We start from the raw sequence: 23,339 nt of genomic DNA, 5'->3' as shown, positions 1-23,339 counted from the left end.
TCACATATGCATTTAGTATCAAATAGAGCCCAACTATTTTTTATTGAGGTAACTGTAGATTTACATGCAGGTGTAAGAAATAATACAGAGAGAGCCCTTGTATACTTTGTCCAGTTTCCCCCAGTGGTGACATTTTGTGAAACTATCGTATAAAATCATAACCAGGATACTAATATTAATACAATCTACAAATCTTATTCATACTTCCCCAGTTTTATTTGTACTCAATTCTGTGTATTAATTTTACCACCTGTGTAGGTTCGTGTATCCACCACCATCAAGATACTGAGCAGTTTGAACACCATAAGGATTCCTCACGCTGTACTTTTATAACCACTGCTCCCCTCCCCATCCCTAACCCCTGACAGCCCCTAATCTACCCTCTATTTCTAAAATTCTGTCATTTCAAGAATGTTACATAAATAAAATCATATAGTAGGCAACCTTTTGGGATTGGCTTTTCCGCCTCTCGGAATAATTCCCTGGACATTCATTCACGTTGTACAGGTATCAATAGTTTGTAGAACCCCACTATTTTTTAAAATTGGAAAATGCATTACTGCCTAGGGGATCAACGTTTCGGAAATTTTATGCAATAACAGCCCTTTTTTTCCTGGCCAGTTTCCACTCAAATTCCCCACGATTCTCCCTTTATGGGTCAACTGCTACCCTTATCACAATCTTCATAATCACAGTTACAGAAAGGAAGCAGGTCAAAAGAACAAAGAAACAATAGGGAAATGATAGGCTTGAGGTGGACAGGAGGGATATATAAAGAGTGCCAGCATATAATGTGTTTTACCTAAGCATCTCATTCTCTCCTCCCAGTAACTTCGTAAAGGTACACAATACATAACTCCATTTTTAAGTTAAGAAATCGAGGCCTAGATAAGTTAAACAATTTGCCCAAGGTCACTCACCTATTTAATAATAGTACCAGTATTAGAATGGGAGGGCTGTTTGACTTCAAAGCTATGTTACTTTCCACAATACTAGGGTATGGATTAAGAAATTAACTTCAATTAAGTTTTAACATAAAATTATACATAAACCAAAGCCTCAGAAGTCATCCTTAATTTAGACATGACTAATGAAAATTCAAGTGTTACTATAACACAGGTTACTTCATTTTTAGAAATGAAATGCCACTAAAAATCTTTGAGTCTCTGGTCATCAACAAGTAAAATTTTTTTTTTAAAGATTTTATTTATTTGACAGAGAGAGACACAGCGAGAGAGGGGGAACACAAGCAGGGGGAGTGGGAGAAGGAGAAGCAGGTTTCCCACTGAGCAGGGAGCCCGACGTGGGGCTCGATCCCAGGACCCCGGGATCATGACCTGAGCCGAAGGCAGACACTTAACAACTGAGCCACCCAGGTGCCCCAACAAGTAAAATATTTTTGTCAGTGACGTTATGAATCTTTTCCTTAATATTCACATAATTTCATTAAAATATATACAGTGCCCTTTTTTCTTATTGCCACTCTCTCTCTTCCCCAAAATTCAACTGATTTTTGGAAAAATGAATCCAAAATACTACCTGTTCTAAGTCAGGAAATGAATCAAATCACTCTTACCTCCATGTTCCTCTTTTCCTTAAAACAGCTTTTGATTAAAGTTACAAAAATCTAAGAAGGGCAAAAAAGGAAGAGGAAGAAGAGTATTTTGTCCTTTAAAGGGGACAATAATTGGGCAGGGGAGGAGAGGCCATTTATTAAACAGCCTTGTAATAAGCAATAAATGTGCTGGACACCTTTAACAACGGTGATGCAAAAATGAATAATCCAGGTCTCATGTCATCAAAAGTTCCCAGCTTTGTCTGACAGTTATTAAATAAACAATTACAGTGAACGTGACAAGTACAACAGCAGGGGTGTGCTCTATGTTTGTAATATAAAAGGGCAGGAATTAAGTGATGGAAATAAACTAGTGGCCTCTTTGATCACCAAGAATCTCCACAAACTGAGACTCCACCCCCTAAGAAGAGCATGTGGAAGTAACTTCAGTATTTTGGATGTTTACTTAGTGCTGAAGCATCTGTTAGATACTTTATTAAGTCATCTAAGATTCAGAAATTAAATAAATGTTTAAGAGTCTCAAAACCACTGTATTAGTATTTTGTGTTAAAAAAAAAAAAAACTTTTGGGGGGCGCCTGGGTGGCTCAGTTGGTTAAGCGACTGCCTTCGGCTCAGGTCATGATCCTGGAGTCCCGGGATCGAGTCCCGCGTTGGGCTCCCTGCTCAACAGGGAGTCTGCTTCTCCCTCTGACCCTCTTCCCTCTCGTGCTCTCTATCTCTCATTCTCTCTCTTTCAAATAAATAAATAAAAGCTTTAAAAAAAAAAAAAAACTTTTGGGGTTGCCTGGGTGGCATCTGCCTTCAGCTCAGGTCATGATCCCAGAGTCCTGGGATAGAGCCCCGCGTCGGGCTCCCTGCTCAGCGGGAAGCCTGCTCCTCCCTCTCCCACTCCCCCTGCTTGTGTTCCCTCTCTCACTGTATCTCTGTCAAATAAATAAAGTCTTTAAAAAAAAAAAAGAAAAAAACTTTTGTATATTTGGTATTTTAGCTGTTCGTAACACTCATAATGGCTATTATTAGAAAATGGGTCAAACTTTTGATTCTAGTTTAGAGTCCTTAATTGAGTAATTGATTTAGGCTTACAATTTTAAGTTAAAGGTTAGTAAGTCCAGCAAGAGAAAAGATGCTTCTTTTATTTAAACATTTATTGAATTCCAAACACTATGCTAACAACTAAGTTACTAGAATAAATAAAGTACAATTCCTGAACAACTCACATTTTTTAATGGAGAAAGACACGTCTATAAATAATTACAATTTTTGTGACAAATGCTATAAAGTATTAAGGCACAGTAGTGGTACCCCCCCAAGAAAACACAAAAAAACAACAAAAAAAACAAACCAGCAATTAAATAAAGAAAACAGAACTATAACAAGGATTCTAACAAAGCAAGAGCAGGAAAGAGTATTTGTAAAACTGACATCTGAAAACTCAGATTCCTGTCTGTGTCATTCTTACCTGGGCACTGCCACCGAATCCTCAGTAGTCATGAGTCCTAGTTGACCATCACTCCCTGCACCCCAAGAAAACAGCTGGCCCCGGTCACTGAGGGCCAGGCTGTGCGACTCGCCACATGCCACATGGACAATGTGCTGATCTGCCAAAGCTCCAATTTGCTCTGAAAGAGACCAAAGCAAGGAGGAAAATGTAGAGCCTAGAAAGAGGAATCACACAAGACTTTCTTACACAGAATTATCCTTCTAGGCAGTTTTGTTTTTCAAAAAGAACCACTAAATCTGTATATTTATACAGATTATAAATTTCATACATTTCTACAAGCTATCAGTTTAGATCCCAGCTACACTGGGCAGCATATATGCCTGTAGCAGCACATACATCCCAGATAGTCCCCCATGGGCCTGGTGCTTCTCTCCAGGGAGAAGCCTGAAAGTTTACTATTGGGAGATATTGAACCAGAGAGGCTCAAATGTGAGTGGGAATGAGGCATATTATTTAAACCAGTGGGACTGGTAAAATTCTGCTTGGGAACAATAAGACTCCTTTCCCAGAGCCCTCCCTCCCTAATCCAGAAAATACCTTTCTCTCCAAGGTTCCAGAACACAGCCTCATACATAATATCTAGCCGAGAAAAAGGAGGATTTCTCTGGGGGAAAAAAAAAAGGCCCAAAAGAGAAGATCCACAGATACATCTGTGGGTCCCCCAGTGAAATGTCCAGCTTCCTGTGAGTTAACAAGCCCTGCCCTCACACAATTCCACTCACATTTTAGAACCGCACTCTTAAATATAAAAGGCTGGGCACAGTACTTTCCTCACATATGAGGAAAATGCTAACATTAAAGAAAAAAAAGAAAAAAAAACAGAAAATGAACTCAGAAGATAAGGATCATGCTGGGAGCAGAAAAAATATCTAAGCTGTTAGAAAAAGAGAAGATAAGGACCATTCAAACATTTGAGGAACAAAATCATCTTAGAAAATGAAAATATGGCAGCATAAATTTAAAGACAAAAACCTTTCAAAAACAGATTGGGAAATAAAAATTGAAGAAATTCCCACAACTATATGGTCAACTAATCTTCAAAAAAACAGGAAAGAATATCCAGTGGAAAAAGTCTCTTCAACAAATGGTGTTGGGAAAATTGGACAGCAACACGCAGAACAATGAAACTGGACCATTTTCTTACACCATACACAAAAATAAATTCCAAATGGATGCAAGACCTAAATGTGTGACAGGAAACCATCAAAATCTTAGAGAATACAGGCAACAACCTCTTTGACCTTGGCCAGAGCAACTTCTTACTAGACATGTCTCCAGGGGCAAGGGAAACAAAAGCAAAAGTGAACTATTGGGACTTGATCAAAATAAAAAGCTTCTGCACAACGAAGGAAATAGTCAACAAAACTAAAAGGCAACCTACAGAATGGGAGAAGATATTTGCAAATGACATAGCTGATAAAGGGTTAGCATCCAAAATCTGTACTTATCAAACTCAACACCCCAAAACCAAATAATCCAGTTAAGAAATGGGTAGAAGACATGAATACACATTTTTCCAAAGAAGACATCCAGATGGCTAAGAGACACATGAAAAGATGCTCAACATTCCTTGGCATCAGGGAAATACAAATCAAAACCACAATGAGATACCACCTCACACCAGTCAGAATGGCTAAAATTAACAAGTCAGGAAACAACAAATGTTGGCAAGGATGTGGAGAAAGAGGAACCCTCTTACACTGTTGGTGTAAATACAAACTGGTGCAGCCACTCTGGAAAAGAGTATGGAGGTTCCTCAAAAAGTTAAAAAGAGAACTAACCCTATGATCCAGGAATTGCACTACTAAGTATTTACCCAAAGGATACAAAAGTACAGATTCAAATGGTTACATGCACCCTGATGTTTATAGCAGCGTTATCAACAATAGCCAAACTATGAAGAGAGCCCAAATGTCCAACAACTGATGAATGGATAAAGAAGAAGTGGTATATACATACAATGGAGTATTACTCAGCCTTCAAAAAAAATGAAATCTTGCCATTTGCAATGATGTGGATAGAACTAGAGTGTATAACGCTAAGTGAAATAAGTCAGTCAGAGAAAGAGAAATACCATATGATCTCACTCATATGTGGAATTTAAGGAAGAAAACAGATAAAGATACGGAAAGGGGGGAAAAAGTAGAAAGGGAAACAAACCATAAGAGACTCTTAACAATAGAGAACAAACAGAGTGGATGAAGGGAGGCGAGTGGGGGACAGATATTAAAGAAGGCACTTTTTGTGATGAGCACTGGGTGTTGTATGTGAGTGATGAATCACTGAATTCTACTCCAGAAAGCAATATTGCCCTGTATGTTAACTAAAATTTAAATTAAAAAAAAAAAAAAGAATTGAAGAAATTTTCTAAGAAATAGAACAAAAAGACAAAGAGCAAAACAGAGGGGGTTAAAAAAGAAAGAAATGAGGGGATTATTTCAAGAGGTCCAATAATGGAAAAATAAGAATTCCATAAAGAAGATGGGGAAAATACAAGATAAAAACATTTCAAAGAAGAAACACAAGAAAAGTTCTCATAAGGACTTAAATTTCACATTGATAGGACCTGTGAGGGACTCAGAATAATGACTGATGAAAGACCTACTTCAGAGGACATCTTGACATTTTAGAACACCAAAAAAGACTCTCAAAGTTTCTAGAAAGGAAAACAGTTTATATACAATAGAACAGGGATCAGAATAGCATTAGATTTCTCAGAAGCAATACTGAAACCTAGAAGACAATGGAGCAATGCCTTCACAATATTGAAGGAAAATGACCTCCAACTGCGAATTCTATATCTAACTAACCATGAATAAAATATGAGGAGAGAGGGGGAAAAGGAATAATTTTCAGGCATGTAAGGCTCTCAAAATATTTTACCTCCAATGCTGCCTCTCTCAGGAAGTTACCATAAGATAATGCCTCCTAAACAAAGGAAGATTCAGGATCCAGGAAACAAATCTTACATAAGAAGAGGTGAAGAACATTTCCAAAACAGCTATAATGTAGCAGGCCCATGAGCAAAGCTGAAGGAATGTCTCCAAGGTGAAAAGTGAAATACAATCTGATGAGTTTTATATTGTTATGAGTTTTACAGTTCTGTCAGAGAATACAGAGGTTACTATGCAAAAGAAAAAAAAAGATATAATTAACTCCAGGAAATACATAAAATGTCTTACAGGAAATAAAAGCAATCATTGAACACAGAACCATAAAAACCAAACAAATGTAATATACATAATCAAAAATTTAATTGTCAATTGATTTCAGCAATCAATTATTTGGGAAAGGATGAGTATCTAGGGGTGAGGGGAAGGAAAGAGTAGACGGAGAATATAAAGGAATGCTAATCTTCCCCAATGTCTCTACATTATGTCCAATACTGAAAAAAAAAAAATCAAGAAACAGCATAAGTGTGTCATTTAGAAAAGATAAATATTAAAAGAAAGAGCTAAAATTGTTGACAGAAATGGTCTCTGCTAGTGAAACTGCAGGGGAGGCAGGGAGCGTCTGTTTGACCTAAAGATAGTCTGTATAAATATATTACTTGGAAACAAAGTTTTTATTTAAATTAAGCAACTGAAAACACGCTCATGTCAGAGAAATCTCCTAAAAGATGCTTTAACTCCTGTAGTTCCCATTGCCCAACTTCTTTAACCTCTATTCACTATTAGACCCTATATCCCAACTCAGCTTTGCCTCACGCACTAGGAACAGTCCTGTCTTTATTTTGGAATAAGGTAAGAAACTCCTACTGAAGTACGTTGGGTGATTCAGACTCTACTCCTCTCACCAAATATCCACCCTGTACCACAGTTCCAGGATTTGGGCAGCTTTTATGTCCTCCTGGGCCTGGGTATCTGGCCTGACACCTCAGCCATGACTGAGGCCTGGTCCCTAATACCTGACTTCCTACGCCAACCATTAGCCTTTCCTGCCCGGATGTAGCATTCAGCCTAATGTGACACTAATAAGTTTCTCCACTGTCTTGACAGGATGCTCTCTACCTGACCTGCCACTATGTTCTTGCCTCAAAACCTGTCAATAGCATCCCTCTTGATCTTGTTTACCACAGCTGAACAGCCTCAAAAGGGCACAGTAAAACCTACAACAAACCAATTCCCGTCCCATCACGTATTAGCCATCAAACCACCATTGCCACAACAAAACCTACAGCCCCAAAGGCAACATTCAGTAATGCAAAAATTTGTGAAGAATCAAACCGGTGACTGCACCAAGTCCAACTTATTTTATTTCTTCTAGCCAGAAAACTAAGCTCATCTGATTCAGACTGGGGATCTGTTACAGTGAAATTATAATCCCTCTTCTAGAATCCATTCCCTAGGTCAGGCCAACAACGTGGGAATGAATGCTTCATTCACACCTCTCCCTGAACACTCCCCTGCTCCAGTTGGGAACATTCAGGCTGCAGTACATATTTTCACATGCAGTCTCTCTGGTTCATTCTGTCAAGACTCTATGCTATATTTTGCAGATCATGACAGAACCTCAACCCACACATTAAAATAATTAAACGCACTGAATAAATATTTGGCATTTTTTGAGGATAAAAGTATATTTTCTCTCTGATCCTCTCATAGCAACCCTTTCAAGTCTTTAACAGTCTTTAGCAATGTTCTCAACTCAGAATGAGCCAAGGTAATAGGAATGAGCAAGGTAAAAGGAATGAGCCAGAACAGTGGCAAATGTGGAGTGCTGCTTGAACAAGTCAGCAGTTCAACTGGACTTATGTTATTACGATTATTTCTACTTGGTTTTTGAGCCTACGAAGTTTTAAATGTATTTTCAGGTTAATAGTGAATTGGGCATTAAACCATCAAAGGGTGGCAATAGAGAAGGATGGTATGAGCCTAGAGGGTAGATGTATGATGCCAACACTTAATCCTGCAACAACACTGTGAGGCAGGGTTATAATAAGCCTCAACTCAGAAAACATATGTAATTTGGCCAAGATTCACAACTAATGAGTGGAGAAACTAGAATTGGATCCCAGGTCCTTCTGACTTCGGAGCTCATTGTACCCACGAGGCTGTATTACATTCTGTCATGGAAAAAGATTAGACAGATATGAAACTGGTAAAAGTAACAATGAAGTGATTAGCCTAGATATGGAAAAATGGGAAATGGATTCTTTTTCCTCATTGTTAAGATGAGAAATATATTCAGTAGTTTGCAGTTGAATGGAAAGCATAGAGAATATACAAAATTTGTATATTTTGTATATACAAATTTTGCTCAATATTTGCTACTAAATTTTAACTAATAAAACTATAATAAATTAAATGTCAGCAGTTGGCATGACAAAAGAGATTAAACTCTCATTACTTAAATGTCTCCTTTCTGAGTTTCCCCAAACTGTCTACTCTAGAATTGCACTTTTCTTTAGGAGTAGAAAACAAAAGGCAGAGTCATCCTGTGAGAAATGTTGTGCTTTGCCCTGCCATCCTGTGGATTCTGAGTCCTCACATTCTCCCAACCCTCGTTGCTGTTTCCCACGGGACTCAGCCTAGTGCACATCCTGCCTCTTGCTGCTACATTCTGCTCTCCCCTGGCAGTGTTCCCCCAGTACCGTGAACCCAGTCTGAGGGGGGCAGCTGACTTTTACTGCAGATCTGGGATGAGGGAAATAAAACATTATCTCAGCAAACCACTCAAAACAAAATATAATCTGAATTCTCCTGCAGATCCCCCAAAAAAAGAATTTCCTAGTGCCTGACTCTCCTCCTGGGGTGCCCCGTCTTCCCACAATATGACTAGGCTCTCTCTCCATTGTTTGCTTCTGTATCTGTTTTGTCCTAAGCCATATTCCGACTATTTTAAGTATTCTCATCTAAACATTTGGGGGAGGAGGAGTCTGGCCTATGCTCAGTGGAGTCTCAACTCTATAATACAACTCAGGGCGCCTGGATGGCTCAGTTGGTTAAGCGACTGCCTTGGGCTCAGGTCATGATCCTGGAGTCCCGGGATCGAGTCCCACATCGGGCTCCCTGCTCAGCGGGGAGTCTGCTTCTCCCTCTGACCCTCTTCCCTCTCGTGCTATCTCTCATTCTCTAATAAATAAAATCTTTAACAACAACAACAACAACAAAAATATATATATATAATACAACTCACACTTTAAAGTGACCCCCCCATAAAAGAAATCTCTCCACATCAGGAATTATATCTTGTTTCTGAGCCAAGACACTCAAACCAGAGTCAGTTTTTTCAAAACCAATTTTTTTAATTTATTGTACAGTAAAACTGATCTTTTATTATGTACAAGTCTATGAATTCAAGCACATGTCACAAAGAAGATATGGAACAGTCCCATCACTCAGAAAAAAAGTCCCTTGGTCACACACTGTCCTCATACCTAACTCCTGGCAACCACTAATCTGTTTTTTAGCACTACAGTTTAATATTTTCAATATTGTCACATAATGAAATCCTATAGTTTCTAACCTTTCAAGACTGAATTCTTTCATTCAATATAATGCCTGGAAGACTCATCCAGGTTATAGCACATATCTCATAGTATGTTCCTTTTTATTAGTGGGTACTACTCCACTGCATTATGGGTGTACCACAAAGCACTGTTCCCAGTTTTTAGCAATTGTAGAGATGCAATAAACATTTCTGTACAGGTTACTGTGTGAGAATAAGATTTCAGTTCTCTGAAATAAATGCCCAGGAGTAGGTATTTTAAACTTCCTAGATTATTATTTTTGAAGTCAATTTCTTATATACAGCATATAGTTGGGTAATTTTTTAAACTTAATATAAGATCTATATTTTGTTTTGTTTAGACTATATTTAATAAAATCATTGATATATTTGGATTTTTGACCTACCTTTTTATTATTTGTTTTCTGTTCATTCCCTTTGTTTTTCATTGCTCTTTTTCCTCATTCTTGCCTTTGTTTGCATTATTTAAATACTTTCTAGTATTCTATTTTAATTCATTGTGGTCTTTTTTACTATATCTCTTTGTATGGTTACCTAAGTGATTGCTCTAGGGATTACAATATAAATAGTTATCCTTGGGGCACCTAGGTGGCTCAGTTGGTTAAGCGACTGCCTTCGGCTCAGGTCATGATCCTGGAGTCCCGGGATCGAGTCCCACATCGGGCTCCCTGCTTGGCAGGGAGTCTGCTTCTCCCTCTGAACCTCTTCCTTCTCATGCTCTCTATCTCTCATTCTCTCTCTCAAATAAATAAATAAAATCTTTAAAAAAAAATAGTTATCCTTTCAGAATCTACTGAGAATCAATACTATTTCAAGTAAAATGTAGAAATTCTAGCACTATATAGTTTCCTTTATTCTCCCCACTCAAGCTACAGCAGTCTTAAATAGTACATCTGCAACACTTTGAAAACTCTATCACAAGGTTATAATTTTTGCTGTCAATCAGTATGTTTTAAAGAACTCAAGAAGAGAATAGTTTATTATATTTGCCCATATATCTACTATTTCTGTTGCTCTCTATTCATTCCTGATGTTCCAATATTCCTTCTGGTATCATTTCCCTTCTGTCAAAATAACTTCTTTTAGCCATTGTTCAGTACAGGTCTGCTGGCTGTGGATTTTCTGACTTTTCCTTCATCTGAAAATGCCTTCATTTCACATTCATTTGTGGAGAGTGCTTTTTGCTAGATACAGAATTCTGGGTTGACTTCTTTTCTTGCAGCACTTTTTAAAAGTGGCCATGCCCCTTACGGCCTCCACAGTTTCTGGGGTGAAATCCGTAATGATGTCAATGAATATTCCCTTACAGGTAATACGTGTCTTTCCCCTGGTTGCTTTCAAGTATTTTGTCTTTAATTTTTAGAAGTTTGATTATGATCTTCTAGGTGTGGATTTCTTTTGGTTTGTCTTATTTGGGTTTACTGTACTTACTGAATCCACTTATTGAATCTGTTTATGTCTTTTGCCAAATTTAGAAATTTGTCAGCCCCCGTCATCTTCGGCACCGCATTCTTTCTCCTCTCCTGCTGGGACCTCCGTGACGTGGGCGTCAGACCTTCTGTTCTTGTCCCACAGGTCCCCAGAATCCTGTTTAATTTTTTGCCTCAATCTGCTGTTATTCAGATTGGGGAAATTCTCCTGGCTTATCTTCAACTTCACCAATTCTTTCCTCTGTCCTCTCCATTCTGCTACTGAGGCCATCCAATGACTTTTTCATTCTGGCTATTTTATTGGTTCTTCTTTTATCACCTATTTCTTTGCAGAGAATTTCATTTTTCCATTTAGTTCACAAGAGTTTGAGCCAGCTGGCTGGAACATTTGTGTAACAGCTGCTTTAAAGTCTTCATCAGATAATCCCAACACCTATGTCATTCCAGCACTGCATCTACTGATGGTCCCTTATTACACTAGCTGAGTTTTCCTGTTTTGTTTTGTTTTGTTTTTTAAGATTTTTATTTTTACTTGAGAAGGAGAGAGAGAGAACACACATGAGTGCAGGAATGGGGGGAGAGGCAGAGGCAGGGGGAGAAGCAGGCTTCCCGCCGAGCAGGGAGCCCGATGCGGGGCTCAATCCCAGGACCCTGGGGTCATGACCCGAGCCAAACGACTGAGCCCCCCAGGCGCCCCTTTCCTGGGTTTTCATATGCTGAGTGATTTTGGATGGTACCATAAACATTCTGAGTATTATAAGACTCTTGGTCTTATTTAAATCTTCTGGAGAAGGTTGACAATTTTGTTGTAGTTTTCAAAACTTCTGCAGTGCCATTCAAATTTATGCCCTGCATGTACCACACTGAGGCGAGTCTGGAATGTAGGTGGTGGTCTGTGTGTTAGCTCAGTTCTTAGAGTCATTTATATGCTAAGCAGGATAAGATCCACACATAAACAGCTCAGGGATGAACCCAGGATTTCATAGATGACTATATGCAGTTGCTTTCCCAAGGTCCTCCTTCCCTGAAATCTGTGAAATCTGCCCAACACTTTCTGGCTTCCTGGGGCTCCTCTGCTGCTCTCTAACCTATATACTGCACTTCCACAGCTCTACCTACCCCCGGGGCCAAAGGCAGGGGGACTGAAGGGGAAACTGGGGAACTCAACAGCAATCCAGTGGTACTCTGAATTCTGGTCTTCTTTCCCAATCCACCTACCATCATTTGCTTTTCAGAGCCCTCAAATAGCTACTCCATTTATTCTGTCCAGGTTTTATAGTTGCATTCTGCAAAAGAGATAAAAAAGAATGTGCTTACCCCATCCTTCCTGAAACGGGAAACCTAGAGCCATAATTTTAAAATGACATTTTTTTTTTCTGTACATGTGAGGCTTTTTGTTTTGTTTTTGTTTGTTTTATATTTTGGTTAATCAGAGAAAGTCCACAAACTGTCTTTGTTCAACCTGGCTAATTTTTTTTTAAAAAGCCAAAAAACCAAAGGTACAGCTCTCCGACAAATGCTCCAACTAAAATTACATTTAACCTTCTTCTACAGTGAAGGGCTGGATGAGCCCTGGAGCCAGGCAGCATCTCTGAGCAGCTGATACTTCATTTAAATTATCCAGGAATATCAAATGCTTACTTGCTTAATCCTATGTATGACTGCCCAAGTTTAAACAATCATTAAACCAAATCTTTTCAACTAAAGAATGAGAAAAAAAGATCAGTTATAAGAGAGTTCAGAGTAGTATTTCTCAGTTCAGAGGTAGGTGACTTTACCTTGGGCTTTAGAGCTCATATACAACCTTACCCACCAAAACAACAACAACAACAAGCATGAAACCACTTCACACTATGAAGAATGCTGCTGAGAATATTTTCTTCTCAAAGCCATACATTTCAAATTACCATGTACGCTTTCAGATGTAATACACCATATATACTAAGGCCGTTAGAACATATGGAGGCCTGTCACAGGCAATGGGAGGGGAGAAGACTGTTTGTGAGTCACTGGCACTACCACTAGTCAGAATAAGATCAGCTGCAGTGACTCAGTTATTTTCAGGAACTCAGATTTGTCAATCATGGCATAATCTGATGCTTTAAAAGGATTTTAATAGAGAGGCATGGTTCTGGTCCAAAACGGCAAGGTAGAAACCCTGAACTCACTTCCTCCACAGAACACACCAAATCCACACCTATTTATAGAGCAGTTCCTCCTGAAGAACAACTAAGGGCTGACTCAACAGCTTAAGCACATCAAAAGATAGACCACACAGAGAATAGCAGGAAAGAGAGGAGACACAGTAACAAAGGGAACCCCCACCCCAACACTGTGAACTGCAGTGGGGACGGATAGTACTGAGGGACGGTGGGCAGATCTGTCTCCCATGGGGCACAGGAAAAAAGCCTCAGTTTAAAAGAGCAACTAGGACATAAAAGATCCAGCTCTAGAACTCCACCAAATGGTGGGGGAGCTGCTGGAACTCTCTCCAGGCTGGAGGGGCTGGTAAGAGTCATAGTTAACATCCCCCGCCCCCAACCCCCACTCTCATAGTGCAAATGAGGGCAGGGTCCAGATGCCATAGCTGGCCTGCCACCTCAGTGAGCATAGGGCCACTAGCCTACAACATTCCTGGATGCCCTGGGGCACGGAAAAAAAGCCACACTTAAAAAGAGCCAAGAGAATATAGAAGTAGCTCTAAAACACCGCCAAACAGCAGGGGAGCTGCTGGAACTCTCTCCAGGTCTGAGGGGCTGAAGAGCACCATGGTTTACATTCCCCTTCCACCTTCAAAGCATGGACGAGAACAAGGTCCAGGCATCCTAAGTGACCTAACGCCTCAGCGAGCCCCAAGCCCCTAGCCCACACCAGCTCCAGCCATCCCACTAAGGTGGCCCCAGCATACAACACCATGATACCCTGGTCAGTGCTCACTATAGCTCCAGCCACTGCACTGAGGTGACAGAGGCACAAAGCACCTTAATACACTCCAGGCCTGCACCACTTTGGCCTCAGACGGCTTGGCTAAGGTTCCCTTGATGCAGAGTGCTCCGACATCCTGGCTCATGCTAGTTTTGGCTCTGGCCATCCCACACCCACCACATGGAACACCACAGAACCCCAGTCCATGTCTGTCTCAGTTCCAGCTGCCCTACCAGGATACCCTCTACATGGAATGACCCAGGAACCCACAGGCCATACCCCACCTTGTCTCCAGCCACCCCACCAGGATGACCCTGTGTAGAGTGCCCTAAGACATCCTGGCCCACATTAACCTTGACTCCAGTTGCCCCACCAGGGCACCCCCTATGCTGAGCACCCCAGAACCCCCCAGCTTACACCCATTTCAGCTTTAGCAAGTCCTGCCAGGGCAACCTCCAGACAGAGAGACCCAGGACAACACAACCACACCAATTCAGCTCTGACCATTCCACCAGGGCAGCCCCAGCAGAGAGTGCCCTTTGACCACAAACCCATGCCAGCCACAGTTTCAGCCAAAGTCACCAGGCACACACCTGTGTCTAAACAGGGGATGAACACATACAAGGCCATTCCTTCAAGTTCAGGAGAAATAGCTGTTCTGCCTAATCCATAGAAACAAACACAAAAGAAGATAGTAGGAAGGGTAAAATTAAGGGGGAGAAATCGGAGGGGGAGACGAACCATGAGAGACGATGGACTCTGAGAAACAAACTGAGGGTTCTAGAGGGGAGGGCGGTGGGGGGATGGGTTAGCCTGGTGATGGGTATTATAGAGGGCACGTATTGAATGGAGCACTGGGTGTTATATGCAAACAATGAATCATGGAACATTACATGAAAAACTAAATATGTAATGTATGGTGATTAACATAATAAAATTTTAAAAAATTTAAGCATGGAAATATAAACCTAGAATTAACATGGTTTTGTTTTTTGTTTTTTTTAAAGATTTATTTTGAGAGAGTGAGAATGAGAGAAAGAGAGAGAGAGTACATGAGAGTGGGGAGGGTTAGAGGGAAAAGCAGGCCCCTCGCCGAGCAGGGAGCCCGATGCGGGAGTCGATCCTGGGACTCCAGGATCATGACCTGAGCTGAAGGCAGTTGCCTGACCAACTGAGCCACCCAGGCACCCTAAAATGGTTTTGTTTTTAATTCTGTTTAATGAACACTGCAAAAATGCCTAGGACTGTAACAACAACAAGAAACTGGAAAATTATCAAAGATGTGTTTGAATTGGAACTGTGCTGTTTCATATGCCATGAAAGTGCCTCTAATCTAGTAGCTCATACTAAAAACCAACTTTCCATGCTAAAAAAAAAAAAAAAAAAAACACACACAAAAGTCAAGCAAAATGAGGAGACAGAGGAATATGCTCCAAATGAAAGAACAAGACAAAATCTTAGAAAAAGAACAAAATGGAGATAAGCAACATGCCTGATAAAGAGTTTAAAGTAATGGTCAGAAAGATGCTCACTGGACTGGAGGGGAAAATGTATGAACTCACAAAGAACTTCCAAAAAAGATAAAAAAATATAAAAAAGAACCAATGAGAGCTGAAAAATACAATAACTGAAATGAAGAATACAATAAAGGGAATCAACAGATTAGCAGATGGAGAAGAACAGAGCAGTGACCTGGAAGACAGAGAAATGGAAAGCACCCAAGTGGAACAACAACAACAAAAAAAGAATTTTTAAAAAATGAGGAGGGGTCAGGGGGCGGGCGTGCCTGGCTGGCTTAGTTGGTAAGGCATAGAATCTCGATTGTGGGGTTGTCAGTTTGAGCCCCATACTGGGTGTAGAATTTACTTTTTAAAAAGTAGCTACTTAATGCAGTTGATGTTCTAGTAACACACTATTTGTTCATTATATCAACTCCTCTGATTCTATCATTAGCTGCAAGGAAAAAAAGTAATGAACACCATCACCATTAACCAAGTCTGGTCTCTCTGTATTCATATACAATAAAACTGTTACTTTAAAAAAATAAGATATGAGGACAGGTTGAAGAGGAACTTAAGAAAATACCTGGAAACAATGAAAATGAAAACACAATGGTCCAAAATCTTTGGGATGCCCTGAAAACAACTCTAAGAGGGAAATTTACAGCAATACAGAACTTCAAGAAACAAGAAAATTTCTCAAATAAACAATGTACCACTACACCTAAAGCAACTAGAAAAAGAATAAACAAAACCCAAGGGGAGGAGAAAGAACAAAATAATAATGAACAGAAATAAATGAAATAGAGACTAAAAAAAAAAAAAAAAACAAAAAAATCAATGAAATCAAGAGCTGGTTCTTTAAAAAGATAAAGACATACCTTTAGCCCAACTCATCAAGAAAAAAAAGAGAAAGGATAAATAAATCAGAAATGAAAGACAAGTAAAAAGATACACTACAGATACACAAAACATTATATGAGACTACTATGAAACATTATGTATCAAGAAATTGGACAACCTAGAATAGATGTATTCCTAGTAATACACAATCTTCCAAAACCAAATCAGGAAGAAATAGAAAATCTGAATACGCTAATTACTGGCAACAAAATCTGGTATTCAAAAAATTCCCCAAAACCAAAGTCCAAGACCAGATTAATTCACAGGTGAATTCCACCAAACATTTATAAAGTCAATACCTATTCTCCTCAATCTATTCCAAAACAACAGAAGGGGAAGGAAATCTCCCAAACTCATTCTAAGGGGCCAGTATCACCCTGATACCACACCATATGGATTCTACAAAAAAGAAAACTACAAGACAATATCCCTGATAAAAAGAGATGCAAAAATCCTCAACAAAACATTAGCAAACTGCATTCAACAACATATTTAAAAGGATCATTCACCTCAATCAAGTGGGATTTATTCCAGGGATACAAGGATGGTTCAATATGCACATCCATGTGTTACACCACATCAACAAAGTGAGGGATAAAAATCATATGGTCATCGGGGCACCTGGGTGGCTCTGTCAGTTAAGTGTCTGCCTTCAGCTCTGGTCATGATCCCAGGGTCCTGGGATCGAGCCCCGCATTGGGTTCCCTGCTCCGCGGGAAACCTGCTTCTCCCTCTCCCTCTGCCTGCTGCTCCCCCTGCTTGTGCTCTCTCTCTGTCAAATAAATGAATAAAATCTTTTTTAAAAAATCATATGATCATCTCAATAGATGCAGAAAAAGCATCTGACAAAACTCAACATCCGTTCATGATGAAAACTCTCAATAAACTGGGTTTCCAGGGCACATACCTCAACATAATAAAGGCCATATATGACAAAACCACAACTAACATGGTCAATGGTGAAAAACTGAGAGCTTTTCCTCTAAGATCAGGAATAAGACAAGGATGTCAACTCTTGCCACTTTTATTCAACATAATACTGGCAGTCCTAACCACAGCAATCAGACAAGAAAAGGAAAAGGCATCCAAATTGGTTAAGAAGAAGTTAAACTGTCACTACCTGTAGATGATATGATACTAATACACAGAAAACCCTAAAGACTCCCCTTGAAGTAATAAATAAATTCAGTAGAGCTTGGGATATAAAATTAACACAGAAACTGGTTGCATTTCTATACACTAATAACAAAAGTAGCAGAAAGAGAAATTAAAACAATTCCATTTAAAACTGCACCAAAAAGAATAAAACACCTAAGAATAAATTTAACCAAGGAGGGGAAAGACCTGTATTCTGAAAACTATAAAATACTGATGAAAGAAATTGAAAATGACACAAACTGGGAAGATATTCCATGTTCATGAATTGGAACAATATTGTTAAAATGCCCATACTACACAAAGCAATCTACAGATTCAATGCAATTCCTATCAAAATACCAACAGCATTTTTCACAGAACTAGAATTTTTATGGAACTACAAAAGACCCCAAATAGCCAAAGCAATCTTGAGAAAGAAGAACAAAGCTAGAGGCATCACAAACCCAAATTTCAAGATACTACAAAGCTGTAGTAATAATCAAAACAGTATGGTACTGGCCCAAAAAACAGACACAGAGGTCAACAGAACAGAATAGAGAACCCAGAAAGACACCCATGCTTATAGGGGTCAATTTCATCAAAGGAGGCAAGAATATACAATGGGGAAAACACAGTCTCTTCAATAAATGGTGCTGGGAAAACTGAACAACATTCAAAGAATGAAAACAGACCACTTTCTTACACCATACACAAAAAAGAAACTCAAAATGGATCAAAAACCTGAACATGAGACCTGAAATCATAAAACTCCTAGTAGAAAACATAATTTCTTTGACATTGGCTTTAGTAATATTTTTCTAGATATGTCTCCTAAAGACGAGGGAAACAAAAGCAAAAATAAACTATTGGGACTACACCAAAATAAAAAGCTTTTGCACAGCAAAGGAAACCATCAATGAAACAACAAGCAATCTACTGACTGAAAGAAGATATATGCAAGTGATATATCCAGTAAGGGGTTAATATCCAAAGCATAAAGAACTTATATGTTCTCAATATAAAAACTCAATACCAAAACAACAAAAACAACCCATAAATAATCTAACTAAAAATGGGCAGAGGACCTGAATAGATATTTTTCCAAAAAAGTCGTACAGGTGCAAACAGACACATGAACAGACACTCAACATCACTAAAATGCAAACCAACACCACAGTGAGATACCACCTTACACCTGTCAGAATGGCTAGAATCAAAAAGCCAAGAAAGAGCAAACATTGGTGAGGATGTGGAGAAAAAGGAGCCCTTGTGCACTGTTGGTGGGAATGCAAACTGGTGCAGCCACTGTGGAAAATGGTATGGAGGTTCCTCAAAAAGTTAAAAACAGAAATTCTATATGATCCAATCATTCTACTACTGGGTATTTACCCAAAGAAAACAAAATACTGATAAGATATATGCATCCCTATGTTCATTATAGTATTATTTACAATAGCCAAGATATGGAAGCAATCCAAGTATCCACCAACAGATGAATGGATAAAGAAGATGTGGTGTACAGGTACTAGGGAATATTACTCAGCTATCAAAAAGGATGCGATCCTGCCATCTGTGACAACACTAATGGACCTAGAGGGCACAATGCTCAGTGAAATAAGTCAGACAAAGACAAATACCATATGATTTCACTTACATGCGGAATCTAAAAGACAAAACAAATAAAACCAAAAAATAGAAACCAATCTGTAAATACAGAGAACAAACTGATTGCCAGAGGGGAGGGGTAGAAGGATGGGAAATGGATGAAGGGGAGTGGGAGATAACAGGCTTCCAGTTATAGAATGAGTAAGTCATGGGGATAAAAGTTTTGTTGTTGTTGTTGTTGTTGTTTTAAAGATTTTATTTATTTGACAGAGAGAGAGACAGTGAGAGGGGGAACACAGCCAGGGGGAGTGGGAGAGGGAGAAGCAGGCTCTCCGCCGAGCGGGGAGCCCAATGCAGGGCTCGAACCCAGGATCCCGGGATCATGACCTGAGCTGAAGACAGACACTAAACAACTGAGCCACCGTGGCGCCCCGGGATAAAAGGTTTTGTATTTCTACAAAGGTATCGTAAAGGAACAGTGTACAGTGCTTTCTATAAACAGAAAAAAATCAGAAATAAATTGGGATTATATGCTATGAATAGAAATATGCAGTCATTAAAAAGGGTGAAATAGATGAGTATAAACAATCATCATAAAAGTATTCATGAGACATTAAGCGGAAAAGAAGGTTATAAAGAAGTAATATGATATGACTACATTTTTTTTTAAGATTTTATTTATTTGACAGAGAGGGACACAGCAAGAGAGGGAACACAAGCAGGGGGAGTGGGAGAGGGAGAAGCGGGCTTCCCGCGGAGCAGGGAGCCTGATGCGGGGCTCGATCCCAGGACTCTGGGATCATGACCAGAGCTGAAGGCAGACGCTTAACGACTGAGCCACTCAGGCGCCCTGATATGACTACATTTTTTAAAAATTACATTGATGTTTTAAATACTGGAAGGATATATTTCAAAGAATAACTGTTTTTTTGTTCAGGTGGTAGAATTAAAGAGTATTTTTTATAGGCATTTAAATTGTGAGCAATACACATGCACTGTTTACATGATATGAAAAAAGTTTAGGGGCGGAGCAAGATGGCAGAGGAGTAGGAGACCTAGATTTAGTCTGGTCTCAGGAATTCAGCTGAATAGGGATCAAACCATTCTGAACACCTACGAACTCAACAGGAGAGCGAAGAAGAGAGTAGCAACAACTATCTGAACAGAGAAGCGACCACTTACTGGAAGGTAGGACGTGCGGAGAAGTGAATCCGAGGCGATATTCAGGAGGATAGACGGCAGGGGAGGGGCCTCCGCCGGCCGCTTCTGGCAAGTGCTATAGCCACGGAGCACAAAATCAGAACCTTTAGAAGTCAGCTCCACTGAGGGACGTCGCTGCAGTGGCTAAGCAGGGGGTGGAATCCTCCCGGGACAGTGTGGTCTCAGGACCCTCGGGGTCACAGAAAGACCAGGGGAGCCTGAGTGCGGCAGAGCTCCCAGGTATCGGAGCGGGGAAATCAGCTGCAGAGACGGAGCCGAGGCGCAGGCTCTCAGCTTGGGGTTGCCATATACTGTGATCTGCGGCCCAGTCAGGCCACTGCTCCTGCAGCAGGGACCCAACAAGCGGCAGATCCGGGGAGACTCCCCTTCCTTCCCGGGGAGGAGCGGTGCGGGAACGCACCGCAGGGATCTGCTGGGTTTGGAGACTCCACACGGGGTCGGGTGCCAGAGATAGCAACGGCTTGGTCACAGGCAGGGTGAGCACGGAGAGCAGCCAGAGACCGGGGACACGGGAGTGACTGCTTTTCTCTGGGGTCGCAGTGAGGAGCGGGGCCCCGAGTTCTCAGCTCCTCCGGGTGGAGATTGGGAGGCCACCATTTTTGCCCTGGTCCTCCAAGGCTGTACCGAGAGCTTGCAGGGAACAAAAGCTCCTGAGATCAAACCGGAACAGCTTCCTTAGCCCAGACGGACAAGGGTGGGGCAATTCAGCCTCCGGCAAAGACATTTGGAAACCACGGCAACAGGCCCCTCCCCCAGAAGATCAGCCCGAACAGCCAGCAAGCCAAGACCAAGTTTACCAATCAAGGAGAACGGGAGAACTCCAGCGCTAGGGGAATACTGCACATAGAATTCATGGCTTTTTTTTACCATGATTCATTTGTTCATCAAAGTTAATTTTTGTTAACGGTTTTTTTTTCTTTTTTCTTTTTCCCTTTTTCAACCAACATCTTATCAATCTCTTTAAGAAAAAATTTTTTATTTTTCATTTTTAGAGTCGTATTTTATCCCTTCATAGTAGTTACCCTTATTTTTGGCATATATGTATAAGTTGTTCTCTCTTTAAAATTTTGAGATACAGTTTCTTCTAACAGATAAAAATATACCCTAAATCACTAGTGTATGGCTCTGTTCTAGTCTCCTGCCTGACCACATTCTCTCCTTTTTTTTTTAAATCTTCTTTCTTTTTTCAAACTTCTTATCTTATCAAGTCCTTTTATAAAATCTTTTATAATTTTCATCTTTACAGTCATCTTCCATCCCTTCATTGTATCAACCCTTATTTTGTACATAGATGTCTTTCTTCCTTTAAAATTTTAGGAGGCACTTTTTTTCTAACAGACCAAACTACGCCCAAAATCTAGTGTGTGGCACTGATCTATGCACTAGCCTGATCATATCTGATCACATTCTGCTTTTTTTGTATTGTTCTTTTTTGTTTTTATCTTTTTTTTTCTTTTTTTTTTCTCTTTCTTTTTTCTTTCTTTCCCTTTCTTTTCCCCTGGTTTCAGGTCTCTTCTGATTTGTATACAGTATATTTGCTGGGGACGTTGTTAACCTGTTAGCATTTTGTTCTCTCATTCATCTATTCTCCTCTGGACAAAATGACAAGATGAAAAAACTCACCTCAGCAAACAGAACAAGAGGTAGTACGTTAGCCAGGGACCTACTCAATGCGGACACTGGTACGATGTCGGACCTAGAGTTCAGAATCATGACTTTAAAGATACTAGCTGGGCTTGAAAAAAGCGTGGAAGTTATTAGAGAAACCCTTTCTGGAGAAATAAAAGAACTAAAATCTAACCAAGTCAAAATCAAAAAGGCTATTGATGAGGTGCAATCAAAAATGGGGGCACTAACTGCTAGGATAAATGAGGCAGAAGAGAGAATCAGTGATATAGAAGACCAAATGATGGAAAATAAAGAGGCTGAGAAAAAGAGGGAGAAACAACTACAGGATCACGAGGGCAGAATTCGAGAGATAAGTGATACGATAAGACGAAACAACATTAGAATAATTGGGATCCCAGAAGAAGAAGAAAGAGAGAGAGGGGCAGAAGGTATATTGGAGCAAATAATAGCAGAGAACTTCCCTAATGTGAGGAAGGAAACAGGCATCAAAATCCAGGAGGCACAGAGAACCCCCCACAAAATCAATAATAATAGGTCAACACCCCGACATCTAATAGTAAAACTTACGAGTCTCAGAGACAAGAGAAAATCCTGAAAGCAGCTCAGGAGAAGAGATATGTAACCTACAATGGTAAAAATATTAGATTGGCAACAGACCTATCCCACAGAGACCTGGCAGGCCAGAAAGGACTGGCAAGATATCTTCAGAGCACTAAACGAGAAAAATATGCAGCCAAGAATACTATATCCAGCTAGGCTGTCATTGAAAATAGAAGGAGAGATAAAAAGCTTCCAGAACAAATAAAAACTAAAGGAATTTGCAAACACGAAACCAGCCCTCCAAGAAATATTGAAAGGGGTCCTCTAAGCAAAGAGAGAGCCTAAAAGCAGCAAAGATCAGAAAGGAACACAGACAACATACAGTAACAGTCACCTTACAGGCAATACAATGGCACTAAATTCATACCTTTCAATAGTTACCCTGAGTGTAAATGGGCTCAATGCCCCAATCAAAAGACACAGGCTATCAAATTGCATTAAAAAACAAGACTCATGGGCGCCTGGGTGGCTCAGTTGGTTAAGCAACTGCCTTCGGCTCAGGTCATGATCCTGGAGTCCCAGGATCGAGTCCCGCATCGGGCTCCCTGCTCAGCAGGGAGTCTGCTTCTCCCTCTGACCCTCCCCCCTCTCATGCTCATTCTCTCTCTCAAACAAATAAAATAAAATCTTAAAAAAAAAAAAAAAAAAAAAAACAAGACTCATCCATATGCTGTCTGCAAGAGACTCATTTTAGACCCAAAGACACCCCCAGATTGAAAGGGAGGGGGTAGAAAACCATTTACCATGCTAATGGACACCAAAAGAAACCTGGGGTGGCAATCCTTATATCAGACAAACTAGATTTTAAAACAAAGACTGTAATAAGAGATGAGGAAGGACA

General features: G+C 40.1%; 1 protein-coding gene across 7 annotated transcripts in view; it reads right to left on the bottom strand.

The window, feature by feature from the left end:
- Positions 1–23,339, bottom strand: part of HERC3 (HECT and RLD domain containing E3 ubiquitin protein ligase 3) — a 128,134-nt gene that overhangs the window by 60,651 nt on the left and 44,144 nt on the right. For all 7 annotated transcript variants that reach the window (XM_025873421.2, XM_025873424.2, XM_025873423.2 and 4 more), the window contains one exon: positions 3,037–3,196. In XM_025873421.2, coding sequence (XP_025729206.1) covers positions 3,037–3,196 — 160 coding nt within the window. The remainder of the gene's footprint in view (positions 1–3,036; positions 3,197–23,339) is intronic.

Source organism: Callorhinus ursinus, unplaced genomic scaffold, assembly GCF_003265705.2.
Source record: "Callorhinus ursinus isolate GAN/ISIS: 27379988/994484 unplaced genomic scaffold, GSC_fseal_2.0 scaffold4, whole genome shotgun sequence".
Lineage (NCBI taxonomy): Eukaryota > Metazoa > Chordata > Mammalia > Carnivora > Otariidae > Callorhinus > Callorhinus ursinus.
The sequence above is the reverse complement of the archived record's forward strand: the minus strand, read 5'-3'. Positions and strand labels throughout refer to the sequence as shown.